The sequence below is a fragment of the Pristis pectinata genome, chromosome 34 (genome assembly GCF_009764475.1).
Source record: "Pristis pectinata isolate sPriPec2 chromosome 34, sPriPec2.1.pri, whole genome shotgun sequence".
NCBI classification, from domain to species: Eukaryota; Metazoa; Chordata; class Chondrichthyes; order Rhinopristiformes; family Pristidae; genus Pristis; species Pristis pectinata.
Genome location: NC_067438.1, coordinates 6,806,240 through 6,833,626, shown reverse-complemented (window position 1 = coordinate 6,833,626; position 27,387 = coordinate 6,806,240). Strand labels below are relative to the sequence as shown.

Genomic DNA, 27,387 nt, shown 5'->3' with positions numbered 1-27,387 from the left:
GGTGGCAGGTGCAAGGGGCACCTGTCTGGCACCAGGGAGAGTTGTCCCGTCACGTCCTGGTGCTGTGTCCCTGGATGTGGCTTGGGAATTGCTTCAGAAATGGAATGGGGAAGCCACTTTGTGCTTGAACCTCTGGCTTCACTCACTGGCATTGGTAATCGGTTTAGTATGTCACGTGTGCCGAGATACAGTGAAAAGTGCCTGTTTTGCGTGCCATCCAGCCAGATCGTTCCATATATCAGTACATCGAGGTAGTAAAAAGAAAAGCAGAATGCAGAATAGAACATAGAACACTACAGCACAGTACAGGCCCTTCAGCCCACAATGTTGTGCCGACATTTTATCCTGCTCTAAGATCTATCTAACCCTTCCCTCCCACATAGCCCCCTATTTTTCTATCATTCATATGTCTATCTAAGAGTCTCTTAAATGTCCCTAATGTATCTGCCCCCACAACCTCTGCAGACAGTGCATTCCACACACCTACCACTCTCTGTGTAAAAAAAAAACTACCCCTGACATCCCCCTTATACCTTCCTTCAATCACCTTAAAATTATGCCCCCTCGTGTGAGGCATTGTCGTACTGGGAAAAAGTCACTGACTGTCCACACGATCTATGCCTCTTATCATCTTGTACACCCCTATCAAGTCACCTCTCATCCTCCTCCTCTCCAAAGAGAAAAGCCCTAGCTCACTCAACCTATCCTCATAAGACATGCTCTCCAATCCAGGCAGCATCCTGGTAAATCTCCTCTGCACCCTCTCTAAAGCTTCCACATCCTTCCTGTAATGAGGTGACCAGAACTGAACACAATTCTCCAAGTGTGGTCTGACCAGAGAATATAGTGTTAAAGTTACAGAGAAAGTGCAGTGTAGGTAGACAAATAAACTGCAAGGGCCATGACGAGGTAGACTGTGAGGTCAAGAGTCCATCTTATCATACTAGGGAACCATTCAATAGTCTTATAACAGCGGGATAGAAGCTGTCCTTGAGCCTCGTGGTACATGCTCTCAAGCTTCTGTATCTTCTACCCAACAGGAGAGGGGAGAAGAGAGAAGAACCGGGGTGGGAGGGCTCTTTCATTATGCTGGCTGCTTTCCCGAGGCAGCGGGAAGTGTAGACCGAGTCCAAGGAGGGGAGGCTGGTTTGCGTGATGGACAGGGCTGTGTTCACAACTCTCTGCGATTACTGGCGGCCTTGGGCAGAGCAGTTGCTGTACCAAGCCGTGATGCATCCAGACAGGATGGTTTCTGTGGTGCATCTGTAAAAATTGGTAAGGTTCATCGGGGACATGCCAAAGGAATGCAGAGGGCAGGGATTGCACTAGGTTTGTGGTACCCAGCTTCATGGCACAGCAGTGGGGAGGGCAGAGGGTGGTGTCAAGTTCCCAGCACACCAATGTGCAGCGAGCAAGTGTCTGAAGTGCAGAGGTGTTAGAACACAGAACAGTACAGCACAGGAGCAGGCCCTTTGGCCCACAATGTTGTGCCAAACTAAGCTAATGACACCAATTTAAACTAATCCCTTCTGCCTGCACGCGGTCCATATCCCTCCATTCTTGGCACCTTTAAGAGCCTCTTAAACACCTCTATCATATCTGCCTCCACCACCACCCCTGGCAGCGCATTCCAGGCACCCATCACTCCCAGTGTAAAATAAAAACTTGCCCCACTCATCCCTTTTGAACTTTTCCCCTCTCACCTCAAATGCATGCCCTCTAGTATTAGACGTTTTGATCCTGGGGAAAAAGCCACCAGCTGTCTATTCTTTCTATGCCTCTCATAACTTCGTAAACCTGTGAATGTTCAGACCGGAAGTCCGAGAGCTCTATAATGAATCGGAGCTCTCTGGGGAAGTGCTAAGCAGAGCACCAGTGTATAAATTAATGTTAGTATCCCAGTACTGAAGCCTACCATTCAGCTCGTGGGGTTAGTTTGGTAGCACTGCTTCAGCAGTAAACACTGCCCAGTCCGTCACTGGCTCGTCACTTCCTTCCATCCAGACTATCTTCGTGCTGCGTTGCTTCAGGAAGGCTGACTATTGTCAAGGATGCCTGTCACGCTGGCCATTCCCTTTCCTCTCTTCTACCTTCTGGGAGAAGATACAGGAGCTTGAAAGCCCAGACGTCCAGATTCAAGAACGGCTTCTCTCCCACTGCTGTCAGACTTCTCAACCAACCACCTCTTTCACATCCTCTTCCCGGTGGTGCTGCCATGTTCCTGAACCGTTAATTCTACCTCTTACGTTATTGTCACTTTAGTATTCTTTTTGCATGCCCTCAGTTTGCACTACTATACTTTGCACCATCCTCTAAAGACAGGCACGGTAGTGTAGCGGTTAGCGTAACGCTATTACAGTGCCAGCGACCCGTGTTCAATTCCGGCTGCTGTCTTTGAGAAGTTTGTACGTTCTCCCCGTGTCTACGTGGGTTTCCTCCGGGTGCTCTGGTTTCCTCCCACATTCCAAAGACGTACGGGTTAGGAAGTTATGGGCATGCTATGTTGGCGCCAGAAGCATGGCGACACTTGCGGGCTGCCCCCAGAACACTCTACACAAAAAGATGCATTTCACTGTGTTTCCATGTACATGTGACTAATAAAGAAATCTTATCTTAAATTGTTGTAACTTCTGACTCCCCACTTTATATCTGAACTCTCCCCGGCTTTCTCACCACAGCACCTGTGGAAACGATTTCTTCTTCAGCTCTCCTCCTGACGACCTTACTGACTTTGCGGTCTTGCTGTCTCCAACAGGGCTCCCTGAAGACAAGGAGCTCCCCTGGCCCTTCAACCAGACGCCCTCTCTGACTCGCTCAAACAGCCTGGGCTGCAGCCCCCGCCGGCAGGCCGGTCCGCCCCACCTCGTCCAACAGGAAGGGCTGCGCCGTGTCAGGGGCGGACATCCCCATGTGCTGAACGGCACGAGGGAGGCAGATGACGCCTCCGCCCACAGGAGGAGAACCAGGTGAGTGCCAGCACTGAAATCCATTTGGTTGCTGCGATATTGTGCGCTGGAGCAAGGTTTGCACAGGTCTGGTGTAGCATCAGCTTCTTTTGAAGCGTGAGAGAGGAGTTGGAACGTATTTTACCTAACGTTCCTCGTATGCTTACCAGCCCTATTTGTATTGCATTTGGAGCAAAATAGAAATTTTTGAGATTGTCTGAGGTGATGTAAAGGGACAGTACACTGTCAATGGCAGGACCTTTAACAGTGTTGATGTACAGAGGGATCTAGGGGTCCAAGTCCAGAGCTCCCTGAAAGTGGCTACACAGGTTGATAGGGTGGTAAAGAAGGCGTACGGCATGCTGGCCTGTATTAGTCGAGGCACTGAGCTCAAGAGTCAGGAAGTTATACTGCAGCTTTACAAAAGTCTGTTTAGGCCACATCTGGAGTATTACATTCAATTCTGGTCGCCCCCATTATAGGAAGGATGTGGAGGCTTTGGAGAGGGTGCAGAAGAGGTTTACCAGGATGCTGCCTGGATTAGAAGGCAGATGCTGTAAGGAGAGGTTGGACAAACTTGGGTTGTTTCCTCTGGAGCAGCAGAGGCTGAGGGGAGACCTGATAGAGGTTTATAAGATTATGAGATGCATCGATAGAATAGACAGCTGGTATCTTTTTCCCAGGGTTGAAATATACTAGAGGGCGTGCATTTAAGGTGAGAGGGGATAAGTTCAAAGGAAATGTGCAGGGCAAGTTTTTTTTTACACAGAGAGTGGTGGGTGCCTGGAATGCACTGTCAGGGGTGGAGTTGGAGGTAGATATGATCGAGGCATTTAAGAGGCTCTTAGGCACATGGATGTGCAGCGAATGGAGGGATATGGACATTGTGTAGGCAGAAGGGATTAGTTTAGTTAGATGTTCAATTGCTAGCTTGCTTAATTCGGCAGAACATTGTGGACTGAAAGGTCTGTTCCTATGCTGTACTGTTCTATGTGACAGAGAACATGCACACAAAATTTTAATACAACAGCTGTACAATTTTAAGGCATCGTCTTAAAAGTTGCCCGAGCATTGTCTGCTTTCTGAAACTAGATCATTTAGATTTGGGCAGTGATCGCAAAGCCTACAGTGTGTTTACATGTCGTGCGTTCAGCGCTGTTCCCAAAGGGCTTGACAGGCACGTTTGGCGCTGCCCACATGGATGGTGACGGATAGTTTGGTGGTTTTCATGGAGTGGCTCAAAGGATGAGAGAAGTCGAGAGAAAGGAGGAGAGGTTTGGTGGGGGAGACTCCAGAGGCCAGGGTACAGACAGCAAAGGGGATGTCCAAGCTGCCAGAAGTGGAGGGACACAGAGACCAGAGAGATGTAGGGCTGGAGGATGTTGCAGCGATAAGGAGGGGCCAAGAGATCCATTTAGAGATGAGGAGGAGAGCTACAAAATGGTGCTGTTGGTGAATGGGTCAGAGGGCCACTGTGGGACAAGTTGGGATACAAGCAGTGGAACTTCTGGTGGGATGAATTTTACATGGGTTGCAAGGTGAGAAGCCGTCCTGTGGACTATTGGTCAAATCTCGAGGTAACCCAGGCTTGGAGGAAAGGGTACAGGAGTCGACTCAGACAGTGCGGCTGGTAGTCTTGATGGGAAGGTTCTGTTGTGGTTGTAAACAGTGGGAATGATTGAGGATCAGTGTTACAAATCGGGTATGATCTGTACACGAGGCATCAATGAGAAAGTTTGGCCAATGTGAATGCATGAATTTGTTTAACCGCTCCAATGTGAATGCAAGTGAGCCCGTGTGATGTATTGTGATACGTTTACCTGGACCTGTCTTGTTTCCCTGTTTTTTGATTGCTGCGTGCATGCGTGTGTGTGTGTGCATCATCCTAATGTAATCAATATCAGGATCTAGACCGCTGTTAGAACGCCTGCTCTTTGTTCATATGTTCTCTGGTTTTCTGTCTCTGTTTCTCCTCCTTTCCTTCCCAGTTCCCTCAACCGCTCTCAGCTTTCTTTCCAATGACATTCCCCTGACATTAGTCCCTCTTGTTTCCCATGGTGTCCGAGCAAAGTACAAATCTTTGAAGTATTAAATGGGTTTTATTGAAGCCTTTTTTTACTTGTATGTAAAACAATTGTGTTAATATTTTTTTACAGAAATCTTGGATTTTTTTTACTCAATTCTGATTTTCTTTAAAGCTGTTGTTGTTAATCTACTTTGCCACACCTTTCTGTGGATAAATCCTAAAATTCACTGCTTCCTCAATATCGACCAAGCTGTTTTAAAGTTCATAATTTTGCATATGAGCAGCCTGCATCATCCCAATGAGTCGTGGGACTTGCAACTGTCCCAAGTGGGAAGTGTTCCCTGTTGTGGCAACAGATGAGGTTTTGCAGTTCATCGCAATGCAACACCTCTGGATTAAGGGTGAATGGATTGGTGGGGTTGTTGGAGATCAGCCACAATTCTGAACAGGTCACGCAGGAGCAGCAAGTATGCACAAGAGAAAAGTACAAAAGTTAACACAGTTGTCTATTGCAAAGGCAATTGAATACAAAAGAAGGGAAGAAATGCTTGAGTGATATAGAGCATTGCTGAGACCAGCTGGAGTACAGATTTGGTCTCATTCAGAAAGGATATCAATGCATTAGTAGTAGAATCAGATTTATTTTCACTGACACATGATGTGAAATCTGTTATTTTGCAGCAACAATACGGTGCAAAGACTTAAAAAATTTATAAATTACAGAAGTAATTTAAATAGTGCAAAAAAAGGAATAACAAGGTGGTGTTCATGGGTTCATGGACCATTCAGAAATCTGATGGTGGACGGGAGGAAGTTGTTCCTGAATCGTTGAGTGTGGGTCTTCAGGCTCCTGTACCTCCTCCCCGATGGTAGTGACAAGAAGAAGGCATGTCCCGGATGGTGATGGATGCCGACTTCTTGAGGCACCTCCTCTTGGTGATCTCCTCGATGGTGGGGAGGGTTGAGAAGGTTTACTAACCCTGGGTCTGAAATGGGCAGTCTGTCTTAAGTTGGGCAGGCAAGGTTTGTATCTCTGGAGGTTAGACAAGTGAGAGGGGACTTGATTGAAACGTGATTGAGGGACCCTGACACGATGGACGTGGAGAGGATCTTTCCTCTTGTGGGAGAATCTAGAACTAGGGATTACTATGTAAAAAAAAAAACTAAAGGGTGGTCCAGTTAGGACAGAGGTGAGGTGAATTTTTTTTTTCTCTAAGGATCGTAAGTCTTTGGAACTCTCTTCCTCAAGAAAGTAGAGTCGTTGTGTGTTTTTTGTGAAGAAGTATTGTTAAGGAAGGGGGTGAAAGGTTACTGGCAGATAGGTAGGAATTCAGAGTTCAATAAGATCAGCCAAGATCTTATAAAATGGTGGAGGGGGCTTGAGGAATCAGAGGCCCTCCTCTGAATTTGTACGTTCTTCAAGTGACTGGCTTAGTGCTTGTGGTGCATGAGCACCCATTGGTACATGCACACGTGTTTTAATATATGTGCATGGGTATATGTGTGCGTGTGCATGTGTGTACTTTCGTGTAGTGGGTACTGGAGGGAGACTGTAACTATATTTATGCATGGAGTCGACACCTGACAGTAGTGAGAGGGGAGGTGTCTTCATTCTGTGGGGGGAATTCTGGTTTCCAGCGGTATACTTCAGACTGGAGGAGCTTCAGGCCTTGCAAGCAGGAGAACTTCCACCGATCGTGGATCAGGGTCCATGTTGATCACAGGCTCCAAACCGGGGAGACCCGCCAGTGCGGCCAAAGTTGGCTCAGCCAAAATTATGACTTTTAAAATGGGGAACACGTTGGTTAAGGGGTGAAGCAGTTTTTGTATTGAGTGAATGTGTGTGGGTCCCGATCCCTGACTTCTCCTGCATTTTATTGATCTTATGTATTTACGCTAGATACTTCAAAATCATACTTTGTGGAAATGCAGTAATGGTGTTATGAAGGACTTTTTTTGGTTGGGACTGGTGTTGGTAAATCCTAATCAATGCTTAAAGCAAACAACAAATACATGCAGGCTACCTGGGTTTGCTAAAGTGTATTGTTGGAATGGAGAGGTGGGGGAGTTGATCATCAGTTGCCGATGTTACAACCATGCGTGTTCAGTTATTGTGCACGTGCTGGGTTTCCAGTCAAACATCATCAGCTTATCTGACACCTCGCTCTCCTGCCTCTCTGAGCTATTTTGCGTAAAGCAAGGAATAGCACAAGGTGGTTGGTGGCCACTTGACCCACTGTATGTTCAGTAGTTCTTCGAACGAGCAATCCTGCCCTTATCCTGCTCACTTTCTTTTCCAAAGTGCTTGGCTGATTCCCTTTGGAAGGCTACGACAGAATCTGTGCACTCTGAGCATCCCAAATCCTAACCACGCTGTTGCGTTTAACGAGAAAGCTTCTCACCTCATCTCTGGTTGTCTTCCCAACCCCCTTGGGTCTCTGCTCTCTGGTTATTTATTGACCCTACTGTCATTGAAAGGAGCTCTGTTCTTCACAGGTGACCTTTGATTAGAGAAATACGCCCCTACATAACTTACGTCATTATGTAACACAGCACAGAAACAGGCCATTTGGCCCAACTCATCCATGCCGACCAAGGTGCCGACCTGAGCTTGTCCCGTGCCTGGTCCATATCCCTCACCACCCAAAGATTTGAGATACAGAATAAAATCCGCTGGTGTGGAACTTGTGTGGAAAATAAATAAATCAACGCAATGTTTTTTCAACTCGTGCTTCTAGACGCAGGTGACACGGCTTCGTGTTACAGAAGATCAAGATACGGACTGTTTTCTAGGAATCCAATCCACCCCCCCCCCCCCCCACCACCCCCTCCCCCAGTAACACGTGGGTCACCTGTATTGACTTGGTTCAAGCCCCTCATGATTTTAATGCAGAAGCTTGTATTCTCCTCCTGTCCCTCCACATGATGAGAGTTAAAGAAAAGAAAAACCTTTTCATTATTCCCAGCACCTTTCACAACCTTGGGATTTCTTTAAAATGGTTTATAACCTACAAGGTACCTTTTTTGGAAACCCTGTCACTGTTGTGATGTAGAAAGGACATAACCAATTTGGATAGAAGAAGATCCTTCAAAACCTTGTGAGAAATGTTAAGACTATTTTAGGGGTAATGTTTGAAGGGGAAATATTGGGCAGGCCACTGGGTTGGAGCCCTCAGCCCTGTGTCCATTTCAGTAATGGACACAACTCCCCTGAGAGGGTAGACAGGACCTCAGTTTAATGTCTCATCTCTTGACGGTGCAGTGTTACCTCAGTCTCTGGAGAGACTCAGAGACCAAAGCTGGCACCTAAAGCTGGTGCAGAAGAGGAGAGCTCTGCTTGTCACTTTTATGTAGAAGTCACTTAGCCATTGAAGTCAATGGTGATGAAAAACTGGAATGTGATTGGTGTGTGTGGGGTGGAGGGGAGGTCCTATATTGGGGGTGGGGGGGGGGGGGGGAAACTTACCCCCACCCCCTCCCCCAAGGCCAGCATTGGAGCCTCAATGGCAGGCCAAGGCCATAGCTCCATGGCACTTCCTCAGAGGAGCTGACCTGCAGTTGAGCTGAGATGCAAGCACCCCATAGAGCTTCCTCTACCCCATCAAACACCACCCCATCCAATGTTCTGGAGGTCTGAGCTTCTGTTGCTCGTCCTGTTTAGTTTTCGTGCTGGAGCGCGGTAGGTTCCCGGAGACTCCACTCTGAGGAAAGAAGAATACACTGACTGAGGAAGGTAAAGCCAGAGCGCTCATGTCACTGCGAATGTTGAGAGACCTCTGAGGCGAGTCTCCAAACATCGTTCTAATTTGAGGAGCTCTGGGTGTTAGATTGATTGCAGGAGTTAAACAATCTAACACCGAGAGCTCCTCAAATTAGAACGATGTTTGGAGACTCGCCTCAGAGGTCTCTCAACATTCGCAGTGACATGAGAGTTAAAGCCAAAATGTGCCTGGAAGTCCCAGTCTTTCCCTATCTGAAGCAGGAGGGTCTGCCATAGGGCTCACTGGTACTTCCCTGTTTTTTATAAGATAGATCTCTTTATTAGTCACATGTATATCGAAACACACAGTGAAATATTTTTGCGTAGTTTTCTGGGGGCAGCCCACAAGTGTCGCCACGCTTCCGGCGCCGACATAGCACGCCCACAACTTCCTAACCTGTACGTCTTTGGAATGTGGGAGGAAACCGGAGCACCCGGAGGAAACCCACGCAGACACGGGGAGAACGTACAAAGTCCTTACAGACAGTGACCGGATTTGAAGCCAGGTCACTGGCGCTGTAAAGCGTTACGCTAACCGCTACACTACCTTGCCTGCCTTTACACTTTAACCTGCAGTGAAAATGCCTTCAGTTTTGGGTACTTGTCACCTGTTGATTGCAGAACCCCAGAGCGTTGAATGGGGTGGAACAGGGGTAGTGTATGATGGGGTAGAGAGAACTTTGTGGGGTCCTTGCATCCCAGCCCCAACCGCAAGTTGGTTCCTCCAAGGAAATGGCCAGGTACTGTGGCTTTGGCTTGCCTTTGAGGCTCCAGTGATGGTCTTGTGGGGTGCCCCCACCTCAATGTAGGACCTTCCTTCCACCCACACCCACACCCACCAATCACACCCAGTTTTTTTGTCACCATTGACTCCAATGGGAAAGATCATTGGTGAGAAGTCCAATGTGCACCAACATTACACCTTGAAGGCAGATTGAAAATGCGACCCCTCCCTGGGGCTACCAACTTAGGTGAAATTCGTCCTGTGTAGGTGAAACCTAACTTCTGGGAACGGTATCTGGAAGAAGAGTCCATGGGAAACGTTGCAGTGATGTCTGTCTTCTTCCCCCTTTGAACTTTCTAAATTTGTTTATGAACCAATATGAGGTGGAACAAATGGCCCTTTTGACAGATGGTTAAAAATCATCTGGTTGGTTGCTTATTGACGGGCCTTGGGGAAAAGCAGTGCCTTACCATTAATGGGCATGTCAGGCAGCCAATGACGGGTGCAATGATGTCTCCACCTCCACCCAACCAACATCCGAAGCACTGTCCTCATCCCCGTTGGTGTTTCCACCTCCCCCATAGTCACACCGGGTGACTGCCCAGCTGCAAGAAGCTGTGATTGAGTCCGTGCATGCTAATTTCTGTGGTGAAGCTCTCCTCCACTCACTACATTTAGCATGAGAAATAACCCCGCCATTATCTGGTGATGTTTGCAGTAGTTTTGTGTCATGAGTCATATTTGCTGAAATTGGTGGATACTCTCATTATGTAGACGGTGTAGATTGTTCGCCCCTGTCGTGCTGTTCAAATTTGGTGGGTAAATAGACTGTTGTTGTAAAGTGGACTTTGTGGTGAATCCTGCCTTTCCCTGCCGCAACCTCCCAACTGGTTGGTTGTCCATGGACTCTTGGCGCAATGTGCTTTTGACAGACTGTGTTGACCTTTACATCCAATGTGGAGCGGAGTAACTGGGTTTACAGTAACTTTGGGTCTTTGTTGTCGGGAGTTTTACTTCAATCCGTGCCTTTAGAAATTTTTTTTTTATGTTCCTTTTTTATTGTTAAACATATCAGGAGTTGAATTGTTTGCCATTATGGCTGGAGGATGCAGAATTATCCTGGCGGGAGCTTCCGTATATAGAGAGAGGAATGCAAAATGCTAAAAGGAATATCAAAGGCGAATTGAGCTGGAGTCATAGACTCACAGTCATAGAGTTGTACAGCACAGAAACAGGCCCTTCAGCCCATCTCGTCCATGCTGACCACGATGCCTATCTACGCTAATCCCATTTGCCTGCATTAGGCCCGTATCCCTCTACTTTTTTTTAATCCAAGCACCTGTCCAAATGCCTGTTGAACATTGTAGCTCCTGTGTTGGGTGACTGCAGGACAAGGAGGTCATAGGTGGAAACCTGTAAAGGGCAGGCTTCTGGCTGACGTCGCAAAGTCCTTGGTTACACCATGGTTAATACATATGAGGCAAGAGATGGATTCCTGGACGTCCAACTTCAACAACCCTGGAGACACAACCTGGGACGTAGCAGCCCACCCGATCGGCAGCCTGGCCACCACCGTAAACAGGGTGGCTTCAATCACTCCCCACTGCTTCCTCTGCACCACCTCATAAAGCTACTCCTGGAAGGACAGAGGGACGGGGCAGGGAAGCACTGCCCCCTGTAACTTTCCCCTCTTGACTTGGAGAGGTATCACTCTTCGGATTTGGTTCCCACTGGGTTTAAACCCCCGACTGCCTACCTGGCACCTTCTACACAAGGACTGTAACAGTTCAAGAATGTGAAGGAATCTACGAGGGGAAGGGTTAATGGGAGAAAGAGGTTAGTGTGGGATTAATGTGAACGGTCCCTGACAGTCTGCATGGTCCTGATGGGCTGAAGAGCCTGTTTCTGTGTATGACTCTAATGTAGCCTGCCGCTACCTTCTTGAAACATCTGGGACTTTGCCAACAATGTCCACCTCCTGTAAAAGGTTATCTTTGAACCCAATCCAACTCATCCAGTTATAATTCGGAAACTCGATGGATAAACTCACAAGTGGGATTTTATTTGCCTCTGGGATGCAGATCTGCTGGACCCAGGTTTATTGCTAGTCCCTGATACCACTTTAAAGGGCATTTGATATCTATGTGGTGTGGGTCTGCACTCGCGTGGAACCCAAACCAAGTAGATAATAGACTGGATGGGGGAGGTCAGAAAGGACATTAGTGAGTCAGTTAAACTTCTGTTGACAACCCCATTGATTGGCAAGTCATCTTTATAGAACGCATAGGGTGAGCTCCCAATCGTATGAGAGTCTTGGGCCACGCAGACCAGCCTGGTTTCACACTGCCCGACTCAGAAATGTGGCTGAGGGAGATCTGAAGTCCCTGGAACAACAGGAGTGTTCTTAACCGACTCCCTGTGTGCCGAACCCCACGGGATTGGGCGTCAGACTGATGTTACTGTCCAATGTTGCCCGTTGACCAACAGAGTAAAATCTGGGCCAGAGCGTGAAGTCGGTATCATACCCAGTCCCATCGGATCGCTACCTGACCAAGTGGTTAGACTTACTCCAGTCCGTTCTCCCCTATCCCTAATGGATTGGATGACACTACTACTGATTCCTGATGTCGTAGAGTCCTAGAGTTATACAGCATGGAAACAGGCCCTTCGGCCCAACTCATCCATGGTGTCTCCTGAGTTAGTCCCTGCCTGCATTTGGCCCACATCCCTCTAAACCCTTTTCTATCCATGAACCTGTCCAAATGTCCTTTAAACCTTGTAATTGTACCTGCCTCTGCCACCTCCTTTGTTACTGGTGGCGTTAAGGAGTGACCAGATTGACTGGATTTCTGTTCGTGACTTGCCCTTGCTTATCCTGACATGGGATCAACAACCCTCTCCCGCACGTGCTCTGTGCGTTCAAGTTGTCCTGTTGGTGACTGACGCAGTTCCGGAAGGGGAACGGTAGCCACCGTAAGCATCACCTTGGTTTTGTTCTCTGGTGCTGTGCTGACCCCAGCACTCCTCTGCTGAAGCTGCTGTTTTCAGCTGGTGCTGTGGGGTTGGAGGGGTCCCTGACGTCACGATGCTGCAGGTCAGAGATGGGATGGAAGGGGGGTGAGAGGTGACGGCTTCCACTGGTTGGCTGCTAACTCTGTCCCTGGAGCAAAGCAGCGACGAAGGTCACACTGGGTGTGGTTGGTGCCACCTCCATGGCCAGCAATTGGCCGGAGAGGACAGAGGGCACCCTCCTCTATACCCTGGGCCAAGCTCGATGTACCACTGGGTCGTCTCCTGCCCACCATACCCATGTCTTCAGTTGCATGGAGGAGCTGCCTGGCTGGCATGATGTTGGAGGTGCACTCTCTGCACAAAGGGGTTGCAGAGCGAGTATCCGGAGGAATGATCGCTAGCCTGCTCAGTAATCAGAAGGGCAGGGAAATCTGGAATTCTGGACACTACATCACCTCTGTCTTTTGGATTTACCATTGAGAATCAGAATCAGGTTTATTATCACTGACTTAAATGATGTGAAATTGGTTGTTTTGCAGCAGCAGTATAATGCTATATAAAATTACTATAAATTACATAAATATTGCAAAAACGAAAGGAATAATGAGGTAGTGTTCATGGACCATTCAGAAGTTTGATGGTGGAGGGGAAGAAGCTGTTCCCGAATCACTGAGTGTGGGTCTTCAGGCTCCTGTACCTCCTCCCCGATGGTAGTAACGAGAAGAGGGCATGCCAGATGGTGAAGGTCCTTAGTGATGGATGCCGCCTTCTTGAGGCACCACCTCTTGAAGACGTCCTCGATGGCGGGGAGGGTTGTGCCTGTGATGGAGCTGGCTGAGTCTACAACCCTCTGCAGCCTCTTGCGATCCTGCGCATTGGAGCCCCTATACCAGGCGGCGTTGCAACCAGTCAGAATGCTCTCCACCGTACATCTGCAGAAATTTGCAAGTCTTTGGTGACGTACCAAATCTCCTCAAACTCCTAACAAAGTAGAGCCATTGGCGTGCCTTTTTCATGATTGCATCAATGTGTTGGGCCCAGGATAGATCCTCTGAGATGTTGGGGCAGGCTGTGTTGTGATGTTAGGGGCATTGTATCTGTTGGCTTTTGAAGGTCACATCCTTATCATTCCTAGTAATCCTTGTGTGGATGGGTGTTTTAGTTCCTGCATGTCTGTGAAGAAATAAGTATGTAAAAGACCTTGCAATGTAGTTTCTATGTTTACAATAAAGCCCTGGATGATTGGACCTTTTATACGTGTGTGGTTGTTCTCTCTCTCTGTCCTACCCAGCTCGCCCCAGACTTAAGGTCTGCGCTCCTAAATATACAGTCTCAGGAAGGGTTGTTGACCTGAAACATCAGCTGTGTTCCTCCACCCACAGACGCGGCCTGACCTGCTGAGTGTTTGCAGCATTTTGTGGTTTTATTTCAGATTTCCAGCACTGCTAGTCTTTTTGAGTTTCACATGCAGTCTAGCTCCTTGCAACAAAGTAGGCAGCCCCACGTTAAAAAAGAAACTCTCAGCTCCCTCTCCCCTCCGCCTCAATCGTTGACCTATGCTGACTCGTTGAGTGTGGGTCTTCAGGCTCCTGTACCTCCTGCCCGATGGTAGTAATGAGAAGGGGGCACATCCCAGATGGTGACGGTCCTTAGTGATGGATGCTGCCTTCTTGAGGCACCGGCTCTTGAAGATATCCTCGATGGTGGGGAGGGCTGTGCCTGTGATGGAGCTGGCTGTGTCTACAACCCTCTGCAGCCTCACTCGACAATATTGCATAGGTTAGGAGCGTGTCAGTGCCAAACCTGTCCAGTTTAGGTAACACCCACTGACTGTAAAGAAACTAACCAACCCTACCCTCCCCCCACTGTATACAACTGCTGAGTCTTGCAGCTCACACTGAGAGTCAGACCCGTGGGAGAAACTGGTGTTCGGGAGGGGAGGAGAGGCAGATTAATAATTCTGCTGTCAGGAGGGGCGCGCAGTGTGTGTTTTCTTTTGCAGCATCCATTAGTGTCAACCCCACACTTGCCAGTGCCCATTTTGCAGCAACACCACCACCCACCACCCCCCCCCCCCCCCCCCACCAGAATCAGGATCATAACCACTGACTTAGATGATGTGAAATTTGTCATTTTTGCAGCAGCAGTACAGTGCAAAACTTATAAATCTGTAAATTACAAAAATAAATAAATAGTGCAAAAGAGGAATAACGAGGTAGTGTTCATGGACCGTTCAGAAATCTGATGGCGGAGGGGAAGAAGCTGTTCCTGAATCATTGAGTGCAGGTCTTCAGGCTCCTGTGCCTCCTCCCCGATGGTAGTAACGAGAAGAGGGCATGTCCCGGGTGGTGAGGGTCCCTAGTGACGGATGCCGCCTTCTCGATATGGTCTACAGTATTAGATGGCATCAAAAGCACAGACTGATGAGAAAGAACAATTGTTTAAAGTGGAAAGAGAGAGGAAACCAGTCCGTGGGAACAAACACGTGTATGTACATTGGGCTTTTGAATGTAGTAATATTTTTCCAAGCTCGGTCATACGTAGGGATGTCTGTAAGTCGGGGGTTCGTAACTGAGGGACGGTCTGTACACTGAATCCATGGCCAGAAGAGTTGGAGGGAGAGGGAAAATTTACCAAAGGCCTTTAAAAGGTTAAGAAGCTTCCTGTAAATCTCCTCCTGATCGCCGCAGCAGCCAGCCTTCTGCTTTCTCATTCTAATAGCTGTATCTTCCTACTTCTGAACTCATCCTGGAAATCCGCACTGGGCACACTTGTGTGTTTCAGCTGTATTTTGATGTGACATCAAGTGGAGTTTATTGTCGTGTGCACAAGTACGGTGAGGTACAGTGAAAAACTTGCAGCAGCATCACAGGCACGTAGGTACAGACAACACACAGGACATAAATTATACTAGGCAGCGAAGAGAGAGAGAAAAAACATACAAAAAAATAAAGACACAATCACAGACAAGTCCACGGGAGTACAAGAGGTGGTCCGCGGTGTTCCTTTGCTGAATAGCGTCAGGATTGTGTCTCTCATCAGTTCCATTCCCTCAACTATTTCCCTGTAACCTGATATCCCTCACGTGCCCCTGATTCCCCTTCCGGCCACCTACCCTTGAGGTATTTTAAGTTCAAGTTTATTGTCAGAGGCACACACACACCCAGGGTATAAAATGCCATGAAAACTAGCTTTTACCAGCCCCAGCACAGTACGTTACAGACATGACCAACATAAACTTAAATTAATATAAATTATACATAACTTACAGCAAAATAAACAAAAATAGACATAACCACATCAGTGCGAGTTGAGGGAGATACAGTGCGAGGCAGTGTTGAGGTTCTTCAGGTTAGTTCAAGACCCTGACGGCCATGGGGAAGAAGCTGTTGTTGAACCTTGAGGTGTGGGTTCTTCAGGCTCCTGTACCTCCTGCCTGATGGCAGCGTCGAGAAGTGGGCACGGCCCGGACGGTGGGGGTCCCTGATGATGGACGTCGCCTTCCTGAGACATCGCCTCCTGTAGACGTCCTCGATAGTGGGGAGAGCTGTACCCGTGATGGAACTGGCCAGGTCCACCGCTCTCTGTAGCCTCTTGTGTTCCTGTGTATTGCAGTTCCCATACAGTAGACAGCTTAGCCTATCAGCACAAGTGTGAGGAAACCGGAGCACCCCGGGTCACGGGGAGAACGTGTAAGCTCCACACAGGTAGCACCTGAGGTCAGGATCGAACACCGTACCTGTGAGCAGCACTAACCCCTGTGCTACCTCATTCCACTATACTGTACACACAGTAGTCATGGAGTTGTACAGCACAGAAACAGGCCCTTTGGCCCAACTTGTCCAGGCTGACTGTGAAGTCTATCTACGCTAGTCCCATTTGCTCACCTTATGCCCATATCCCTCTAAACCTTTCCTACCCAAGTACCTGTCCAAATGCCTTTTAAATGTTGTAATCGTACCTGCCCCGACCACCTTTGGCAGCTTGTTCCATAAACCCACCACCCTCTGTGTGGGAAAATTTTCTCCTCACATCTCAAGATATACAAGATATTTATTTATTAGTCATATGTATATCGAAACACACAGTGAAATGCATCTTTCGCGTAAAATGTTCTGGGGGCAGCCCGCAAGTGTCGCCACGCTTCCAGTGCCAACATAGCATGCCCACAACTTCCTAACCCGTACGTCTTTGGAACGTGGGAGGAATCCAGAGCACCCGGAGGAAACCCACGCAGACACGGGGAGAACGCACAGACAGCGGCGGGGATTGAACCTGGTCGCTGGCGCTGTAATAGCGTTACGCTAACCGCTACACTACCGTGCCTGGGGCCGCATTTCCCACACTCCCTTTAAACTCACCAGCGCCCCGTTTCCCACACTCCCCGGGTCCCTGTTTCCCACACTTTCTTTAAACTCCCTGGGGCCCCGTTTCCCACACTCCCTTTAAACTCACCAGCGCCCCGTTTCCCACACTCCCTTTAAACTCACCAGCGCCCCGTTTCCCACGTTCCCTTTAAACTCACCAGGGCCCCGTTTCCTGAACTCCCATTAAGCTTACAAGGTTCATTGTAAAATTTCTAATAATGCTCTGTATTATTATACATTATTTTTAAGAGAGAAGCAAAGAATACGAAAACAACCTTTGACAACAGCCAGTCTGAGGAATTCAATACATCTTGTTGCATCTTGCAGCCTTCACGGCAACAATCCACCCCTTCCCCCTGCTGCACTGCGCATCGCAGGGTTTAACGCTCCCTGTTTTATAAAGCAGTGTCCTCTGACTTGTGTGTTCAAGCAGCCAATACTTCTGACGGCCCATGTGTAATGCACTTTGTTTTGCATCTAACCAAATGGACACACACGATAAAATAAGAAACCGTGGAGAAAGGCGAGAGGCAGCCTCCAGATGACTTGTGAGGGTTACTACAATTAGTATCTAAATGCCTTCTAATTGTCCTGTGGAAGCTTTGTGGCAATCAGTCTCTAACTGAAGCAACACACAAGATGCTGGAGGAACTCATGGCATCAGGCGGCATCTATGAAGGGAAACAGTCAACATTTCCCTTTATTCTGGATGAAGGGTCTCGACCCGAAACATCGACTGTCCATTCCCCTCCACGGATGCTGCCCGACCGGCTGAGTTGCTCCAGCATTTTGTGTGTGTTGCTCCGCATTCCAGCATCTGCAGCCTCGTGTGTCTGCATCCATGTGAGCCTGGCCTCTGTCCAGTTGTGGCGATCACCCTCTGTGGGGCTGCTGCAAGGACAGGCCAAGCTGAGCACAGGTGGTCTACAGCAGGCACCCAACACCGTGTGCGTTACACGATGCACATCCCATCCTTGTTGTGGGAAGGAAGGAAGGGGTGGTGGTGGTGGTTACCACATCGGATCCTTCAACTCTACCAATGCCAGGGGCGTGCTGTTGGTTTTTGCCAAGCAGGATCCTGGCGTTACTCCTCTGCAGGCTGTGTTCTTGAGTTGATTTGGCTCGTTATTTTTGCCTCTGCCTCATCTGCATCTCCATTAGTTTGACATTGCATTGTTTTATTTCTACCCATCCCATTGGCCTCCTCACTTCCCCTTCACCTTTTATTATCCTCCTGACATCCCATCTCTTGCATCCTTTGCCTCCTTTCCCAAATCCGGTTCCTCCTTCCCCCCCCTCCCTTTGTGTGTGGTCCCATCCCCTCCCTCCAATGTCCCCACCTCCCCTGTTTCGATTTGCTTCTACAGTGACGCGCCTGAGGAGGAGGCGGCGCTCGCCATGGGGAACGTGTGTACAGTCTACAAAACCTGCTCTCAGTCCCCAGAACACGGGCCAAGGAAGTCAACTGAACCTTGTGAGTTACTTTATTCTCTCCACCGTTAAGAATCTTGCTCAGCCTGGTTCCCATACAGCATGGCTGCTCAAACCTAGAGCACTTTGGGTACAGGAGATTGTCTGAACACTTAGCATAGAACCATAGAACACTACAGCACAGAAAACAAGCCATTTGGCCCTTCTAGTCTGTGCCGAAACTTTATTCCGCTAGTCCCATTGACCTGCACCCAGTCCATAACCCTCCAGACCTCTCCCGTCCATGTATCGATCCAATTTATTCTTAAGACTTAAGAGTGAGACCGCATTTACCACGTCAGATGGCAGCTTGTTCCACACTTCCACCACTCTCTGAGTGAAGAAGTTCCCTCTAATGTTCCCCCTAAACCTTTCCCCTTTCACCCTGAAGCCACGTCCTCTCGTACTTATCTCTCCTAATCTAGGTGGAAAGAGCCTACTCACATTAACTCTGTCTATTCCCCTCATAATTTTGTAAACCTCTATCAAATCTCCCCCCATTCTTCTACGCTCCAAGGAATAAAGTCCTAACCCGTTCAATCTTTCCCTGTAACTCAACTCCTGAAGACCTGGCAACATTCTAGTAAATCTTCTCCGCACCCTTTCAATCTTACTGATATCCTTCCTATAGTTAGGTGACCAGCATGCATGGCTCCTGCTCCCTGTCCCCTTACTTTTACGGACGAGGAAATCGATTGTTGGGACAACACACAAAAAGTACTGGAGGAACTCAGCAGGTCGGGCAGCATCCACAGAGGGAAATAAAGAGTCGATGTTTGGGGCCAAGACCCTTCATCAGGACTGGAAGAGGGCAGAAGCCAGAATAAGGTGGTGTGGGGAGCGGGAGGAGCACACGCAGGCAGGGGATAGGCGAGTCCAGGTGAGAGGGGGAAGGTGGGGGGTGGGAGAGGGAGGGAAGATGTAATAAGCTGAGAGGTGATGGGTAGAAGAGGCCAAGGACTGAAGAAGGAGAAATCGGTAGGAGAGGGCAGTGGACCTGGAATAAAGGTTGGAGGAGGGGAGGAGAGGTCATCAAGGCGGGGGGAAGGGGGCCACAGGAATGAGGGAAGACAAAGGAGTGGGGGGGGGAGAGAAAGAAGGGTGGGGTTACTGTGGTCTCTTGTGTCTCTGATGTTTCAGGTTGATCTTTCATGGGAGCATTGAAGAGGAGAGGGGGAGTGATGTCTACAACCTCTGTCATCTCCAACGGGATCCAGGCACAGCTTCCCCTCCCCTGTCCCTGCAGGGACTGCTCTCTCTGTGACTTCCTTGTCCGCTCGTCCCTCCCCACCAATCCCACCCCCCCCCCCACCCCCCCGGGCACTTATCCCTGCAACCGTGCTAAGTGTTATGCCTGCCCTACACCCCTACACCTCCTCTCTCACCACCTTCCAGGGCCCTAAACAGTCCTACCAGGTGAGGCAGCGCTTCACCCGTGAATCCATCGGTGTTATTTATCGCAGCCGGTGCTCCCGGTGCGGCCTCCTCTACATTGGCGAGACCCGACACAGGTCGGGGGTCCACTTCGTCGAGCACCTTTGCTCCATCCGCTGGGATCTCCCGGTGGCCGGCCATTTAATTCCACTTCGTGTTCCCACACCGACATGTCCGCCCATTGCCTCCTCCACTGCTAAGCTGAAGCCAGGCGCAGATGAGAGGGACGGCACCTCGTATTCTGCCTTGGTTGCCTCCAACCTGACAGCATCAACATTGATTTCTCCCAACCTCCGGTAACCACTCGCCTCTGTCCCTTCCCTGCCCCTATCACCCCTTCTCTTTCCCCTCGCCCACCCGCTCTGTCTGCCCATCACCCGCACACTCCTCCCTCTGGTTCCCCTCCTTTATCCGGGAGGCAGCGGAGCCCCCAACCTGGAGGCCAGCGAGCTTTTAATGTCCACTGCGTTGGTTTAAAATCCACTGAATTGTCTGAGGGAACCCATACATAGCACCCAGTCTGTGTACAGAGAAAAAGAGGCTGGTTAGGTCTAGTAAGCAATTAAAACCTCACCCCATTCGACAAGGCAACATACTTTCAGTGGTTGTTAATTGAACATAGAACACTACAGCACAGTACAGGCCCTTCAGCCCATGATGTTGTGCCAACATTTTATCCTGCTCTAAGATCTATCTAACCCTTCCCTCCCACATAGCCCCCTATTTTTCTATCATTCATGTGTCTATCTAAGAGTCTCTTAAATATTCCAAATGTATCTGCCCCCACAGTTTCCGCCGGCAGTGTGTTCCACGCACCCGCCACTCTCTGTGTAAAAAATTTACCCCTGACGTCCCCCTTATACCTTCCTCCAATCACCTTAAAATTATGTCCCCTTGTGTTAGCCATTGTCACCTTGAGAAAAAGTCTCTGACTGTCCACTCGCTCTACGCCTCTTATCATCTTGTACACCTCTATCAAGTCACCTCTCATCCTCCTTCTCTCCAAAGAGAAAAGCCCGAGCTCACTCAACCTATCCTCATAAGACACGCTCTCCAATCCAGGCAACATCCTGGTAAATCTCCTCTGCACCATCTCTAAAGCGTCCACATCCTTCCTGTAATGAGGTGACCAGAACTGAACACAATACTCCAAGTGTGGTCTGACCAATGTTCTATAGAGCTGCAACATCACCTCACGGCTCTTGAACTCAATACCCTGACTAATGAAGGCCAACGCTCCATGCGCCTTCTTAACAACCCTATCGATCTGCATTGATGCAGGGTTTCAGTAAGTACCCGAGGTTGCCATCTGCTTGTGAGCGTTTGATGTCTGTGCTGGGGTTGAATGGAAAGCAGTCCCTGAGGAGGAGTGGTCCCGGATTCCTGCCTTCAGCTCTCGTGTTTGCTTCTCCAGGTGGTGGGCACCGGTGCAAAATTGTGTGCCAAATGGGGGGTGGCGGAGAATGCCGCACAAACGCACGACCTTCTCCCCTGGGCACCCCGCGTGGAGGGAGGGGAGCAAGAGTCAGAACCCGAGTGTAACGGAGATCTGTGTCTTTTTCCAGGCTCGGACCAGAACCCCTCGGGATGGGGTCAACACTCGGGACTCGGGTGAGCAATGAAGATCTGACCGCGGTAGCTCGATGTTCCCCCCCCCCCCACAACCCCCTCCCCTTCCAGCTAAGAGCCTCGCCCTCAATGGCTGCTACTTAAGAGGTGGTTCTGTGCTTGACCCACCACATCCCCAGCTCATCCTGCCTACTTCCAGTGAGGGGCTGAGGTTTGGAGAGGGTGGAGGGAGGAGTGACAGCCTGCTCGGAAGGTGATACCACACCAGGTCATCCCCGGCTGTTTGGGCAGGAATATGGGAAACAGGGTGCTGGAATAACCTTGGCCACCAGAAGTCAGAGACCCTCGGAGGGAAAGAGGGAGTAATTTTAATCTGGCTAACAGGCTGGCAACAGTAGTGTAGTGTAGAAACCATTAGGGAGGAGGTACAGGAGCCTGAAGACCCACACTCAACGATTCAGGAACAGCTTCTTCCCCTCCGCCATCAGATTTCTGAACGGTCCATGAACCCGTGAACACTACCTCGTTATTCCTATTTATTTAATTTTGTCATTTACACTAATTTTTGTGTCTTGCACTGTAAAGCTGCCGCAAAACAACAAATTTCACAACAAACGTCATAGAAAACCTACAGCACAATTCAGGCCCTTCGGCCTGCAAAGCGGTGCTGAACATGTCCCTACCTTAGAAATTACTAGGCTTACCCATAGCCCTCTATTTTTCTAAGCTCCATGTACCTATCCAAAAGTCTCTTAAAAGACCCTATCATATCCGCCTCCCCCACCGTTGCCGGCAGCCCATTCCATGCACTCACCACTCTCTGAGTAAAAAACTTACCCCTGACATCTCCTCTCTACCTACTCCCCAGTATCTTAAACCTGTGTCCTCTTCTGGCAACCATTTCAGTCCTGGGGAAAAGCCTCTGACTATCCACACGATCAATGCCTCTCATCATCTTAAACACCTCTATCAGGTCCCCCTTCATCCTCCGTCGCTCCAAGGAGAAAAGGCCAAGTTCCCTCAACCTGTTTTCGTAAGGCATGTTCCCCTCTGATGGTGTCAGTGATAATAAACCTGATTCTGATTGCCAAGTGCTGGTAAATGGGATTAGTAATTGGTTTATTACTGTCACATGTTCCGAGATACAGTGAGAAGCTTTGTTTTGCGTGCTGTCCATACAGATCATTCCGTACATTAGTACATTGAGGTAGTACAAAGGGAAAAGAAAACCGAATGCAGAATATAGTGTTACAGCTACAGACAAAGTGCAGCGCAGGCAGACAATAAGGTGCAAGGGCCACGACGAGGTAGATTGTGAGATCGAGAGTCCATCTTCAGCACATGAGAGGTCTGTTCAAGAGTCTGATAACAGCGGGACAGAAGCTGTCCTTGAGCCTGTTGGTCCGTGCTCTCAGGCTTTTGTACCTCCTGCCTGACGGGAGAGGGGAGAAGAGGGAACGACCAGGGTGGGTGGGGTCCTCGATTACATCGGCTGCTTTCCCGAGGCAGCGGGAGGTGCGGACGGAGTCGGCGGAGGGGGAGGCTGGTGTTGCGCAAGGGACCGGGCTGCTTCCGCAACTCTCTATGGACGGCACAGACAGGATGGGCCGAAGGGCCTGTTTCTGTCGCTGGGCGACTAGCTGTAACGCGACAGTGGGGAGCCAACAGACCACGCGGTCTCAGAGGGGAGCAGGGCGCCTCCCCTGTCCGGCAGAACAGTGTGTTGACTGAGCGGACCGTCTGCACCCATCTCATACCCCCCCCCCTCCCTGTATGTTTCCTTGATGCAGGGGCACAACATCCCGGACCCATCCCGTCCCGCCTTTGGATCTGAAGGACCTCTCCCAGGACTCGGACCCTCCAGCAGAGCAGGTGCCCCCATCCGCCCGACTCCCAGAGCCCCCTGCCGCCCCGAGGGGGGAGAGATGTCCTGGACTGGACGGCCGGGGCACGGGACGGAGCCGGGATCAGTCGCCCGAGCCTGGACAACCCGGGGGCTGCGGGCCAAGGAATGGGCACCAGGAGGGGCTCCACCAGCCGCTCCAGCCAGAGCAGAGAAGGCCGCCGTCTCCCAGGCGCGTCGGTGGGAAGGGGCGCGGCGATCCTAATCCTTGTCTGGAGACTGCGCTCCCCTCCCACGCCCAGTGGATCCGGCACAAGAACAAGTTCAGGAACACCAGACCCTGGTGAACCCGGGATGTCGCCTACCCCCGACCCCCCCCCCCCCCACAATGCGGGAGATTGCCGGGGTTTTTTCCATCAGCGACCGCGAGAGAGTTGCTTCCCGCCGGCTTGGAGCCGGGGACTTCTCTTCGGAGACCAAGCGCAGACCAGGCAACCGCCTCGCCGAGCACCTGCGCCCCGTCCGCCGTGGCCGTCTGGAGCTCCCGGTTGCCGGCCATTTTAATTCCCCCTCCCCGTTCCCCCAGCCACCTGTCTGTCCTCGGCCCCCTCCATTGCCAAACGCAGACTAGAGGAGCAGCACCTCGTATCCCGCCCGGATAGTCTGCAACCCGATGGGGATGGGCATTGAATTCTCTGACTTCCAGTAAACTGATTCCCCCCCCAATCCCCTTTCTCTCTCTCCTCCCAGTTCCACCCCTCCCCATCTCCCTGTTTCATTCCCCTCTCCCATCTGCCCATCACCACACACCCCTCCCACTGGGTCTCCTCCCCCCCCCCCCCCCCCCCCCCCACTGTTCCCACCTGCCCTCCCCACCTCTCTCACTTGGTTCCCTCACCCGTCAGATTCCATCTCCTACAGCCTGTCGCCCTCCACCTCTCACCTCCCGGCCTCTGTCCCTAACCCCACCCTCCCCTCCTCCGTCTGCTTATCACCCCCCCCCTCCTCACCTGGATCCACCTATCACCTGCCAGCTCTTCCCCCACCCCCTCCCCTTCTCTTTATACTGTCTACCTCCTGGCTTACAGTCTCTAACTGAAGAATCACACAAGATGCTGGAGGAGCTCATGGGTCAGGCAGCATCGACGAGGGGAAACAGTCAACATTTCCCTTTATTCCGGATGAAGGGTTCTCGTCCCGAAACGTCGACTGTCCATCTCCCTCCGCGGATGCCGCCCGACCCGCTGAGTCCCTCCCAGCATCTTGTGTGTTGCTCCAGGTTCCAGCGTCCGCGGTCTCCCCCGTGTCTCCCCTGTACCGGTCTGCCGCCCTCGCTGAACCCTCTGCACGGGGCACCTGACTGCTGCAGCGAACGCCAGCCCGGACTCCTTCACTCTCGCTTCCGAGCGGACTGCGCGAGGTGCAGACCCGCGCCACAGTGAAGCCAGTCGGCCAACGTGACACAAGAATCTGCAGACGCTGGAGTCCGGAGCAACGCGCAATCAGGACGGAGGCAGCTGAAATGTCGACAGTTCCTCCGCCCCTCCACAGATGCTGCTTGACCTGCTGAGTTCCTCCAGCTGGTTGCTGGTGGACCTCAGCTGTGCAGGCCGATGTTTTTATTCCCCTCCCTTCCTTGAGTATTACGTTGCCAGGGATAGGATGAGGCAGCATGGAGACCGGTGCTGGGTTTCCGACAATAGCGCTCGTTCCGGGAAGAGTTGAGGGGAGGCTCGAAATAACCCCTGGCTCCGAACCCAACCGTGACCAGCTTTGGACTCCAGACCTCCATACCTAATGGACGGTATACTTAATGTGTAAATCTGTCCCTAACCTCCCGCTGTATCAGCCACGTCTATTACTCGTGCAATGAGACACTTCTATTAAGTATTAATTATTACCAATTTCTCTTCAGCATTTTAACTGAGCGGACTCCATTGTGAAATGTTTGTATGTCCTGCAGGGTTTACTGCCAACCCCCCACCCCAGGCAAGTTTGACGTTGAGTTTGGGAGTGCCAACGTGATGAAATGTGACTGAAATAGGACATTTAACATTCAACCGGATGTTCTGCTCACTGCCAAGAGTATTTTGTGCATGTGCATGAAGATTTCAATGTATTTCTACCTTTAGTGCCTTGGGGGTTGTGGTGACACCTCCCAATTTCTTTGTAACACAAGTAGTTTTTGTTTAGTAAGTAATGGTGTCTAGCTTTGTCTATTAAATTATTAACGTGTCGTAACACCGGTTGTTATTCTCAGAGAAGAGAATTTGCAATTAAAGTATTTTTGTATGTATGCATATCTTTGTGTCATGTCGGTCCATGATCCACAGGTTCATGTCCTGGGTAAAACAGGGAACATTTATTAGGCGAGAGTATTCTGGGTTAAGGAATCAAGGTGTGCAGATGAGATTTGAGATGCAAATCAGCCGCGTTCAGAGTGGATGACAGAACAAGACTCGAGGGGCTGAATGGCTTTGTCTCGATCCTCTGTTATTCAGCTGTCAGGGTAGTATGGGGAACAATGCAGTCCAGTTAACAGAGGCATAACTGAACAGTAAGGCACAGGAACAGGCCCTTTGGCCCCATGATGTCTGTGCTGACCATGATGCCAACTAAACTAATCCCATCTGCCTGCACACGGTTCCATATCCCTCCACCCCGAGCTGTTCATGTGCCTCTTAATCGTTTGCTCGTCGGTTCTGCTTCCACCACTCCCTCTGGCAGCATGTTCCAGGCACCCACCGCTCTCTATGTAAAACAAAACCTTCCTCGCAAATTCCTTTAAACTTTCCAACTCTCACCTTAAAGCTACGCCCTCTAGTATTTGATATTTTCGCCCTGGGAGCTAGATTCTGACTGTCTACCCTATCTCTGCCTCTCATAGTTTTACCAACTTCTATCAGCCTTCGATGGCCCAGAGAAAACAGGCCAAGTTTGTCCAACCTTGTCTTGTACATAGTCTGTAAGCTAACCTCTCGGAGATCTGATGAATGAGGCTCCAGTTGATGCATGGAGTCAGACAGCACGGAAACAGACAGCCATTCGGCCCATCATGTCCACGCTGACCAGTGGAACATCCATCCATATTAATCCCATCCCCCAGCACTTGGCCCGTAACCTTCTACACCTGGGTGATTCAAGTGCTCATCTTATTCAATGCTGTCGGTGACTCTGCTTCCACAACTCTCTCTGACAGTGTGGTCTAGGTACTCACCACTCTCAGGGTGAAGAAGATCCCCTGTAAATCTCTTACCCCTTACCCTAATGTCCTCTAGTGTACAGTGGTGTAGTGGTTAGCGTAACACTATTACAGCACCAGCAACCCAGGTTCAATTCCGGCCGCTGTCTGTTAGGAGTTTGTACGTTCTCCCCGTGTCTGCATGGGTTTCCTCTGGGTGATCCGGTTTCTTCCCACATTCTAAAGACGTACGGGTTAGGAAGTTGTGGGCGTGCTATGCTGGTGCTGGAAGCGTGGCGACACTTGCGGGCTGCCCCCCAGAACACTATGCAAAAGATGCATTTCACTGAGTGTTTCGATGTACATGTGACTCATAAAGATACATTATCTTAGTTTTATCGACCTCTGATCCAAGGAAAAGTTTCCTGCAGTCTACCCTATCTTTCCCCCTCAATTTTACCTACATAAATCATGTCCCCTCTGAACCTCCTCTGCTCCAGGGAGAACAGTGAAAGTGCTGTCACAGGTAGACCGGGTGGTGAAGGTGGCACTTGTCACACTGGCCTTCATCAGTCAGGGCACTGAGTATGGAGTTGGGACGTTATGTTGCAGTTGGACAAGATGTTGGTGAGGCTGCACCTGGAGAGACACCATTAAGCTGGAAAGAGTGCAAAGAAGATTTACGAAGATGTTGCCAGGACTCAAGGGCCTGAGTTATAGGCAGAGGTTGGACAGGCTGGGACCTTATTCCTTGGAACGTAGGATACTGAGCTCATACAGAGGTGTTTAAAATCATGAGGGGGCACAGATGGGTGAATGTGCGCAGCCTTCTTCCCAGGGAAAAGGAATCAAAAACTAAAGGGCACAGGTTTAAGGTGAGAGGGGAGAGATTTAAAAGGGACCTGAGGGGCAACTTCTTCACACAGAGGGTGGTCAGTATGTGGAACGAGCTGCCAGAGGAAGTGGTTGAGGCAGGTACAATAACAACATTTAAAAGAATTTGGATACAAAAATTCTAGAGGGAAATGGGCCAAATGGGATTAGCTTAGATGGGCA

General features: G+C 50.0%; 1 protein-coding gene across 1 annotated transcript in view; it reads left to right on the top strand.

The window, feature by feature from the left end:
- atat1 (alpha tubulin acetyltransferase 1) overlaps positions 1-23,529 on the top strand; it is a 46,722-nt gene extending 23,193 nt beyond the window's left edge. Inside the window, exons 9-12 of the mRNA XM_052043993.1 lie at positions 2,756-2,966; positions 18,202-18,308; positions 21,304-21,349; positions 23,098-23,529. Coding sequence (XP_051899953.1) covers positions 2,756-2,966; positions 18,202-18,308; positions 21,304-21,349; positions 23,098-23,497 — 764 coding nt within the window. The 3' untranslated portion in view covers positions 23,498-23,529. The remainder of the gene's footprint in view (positions 1-2,755; positions 2,967-18,201; positions 18,309-21,303; positions 21,350-23,097) is intronic.
- Positions 23,530-27,387: the final 3,858 nt, after the last annotated feature.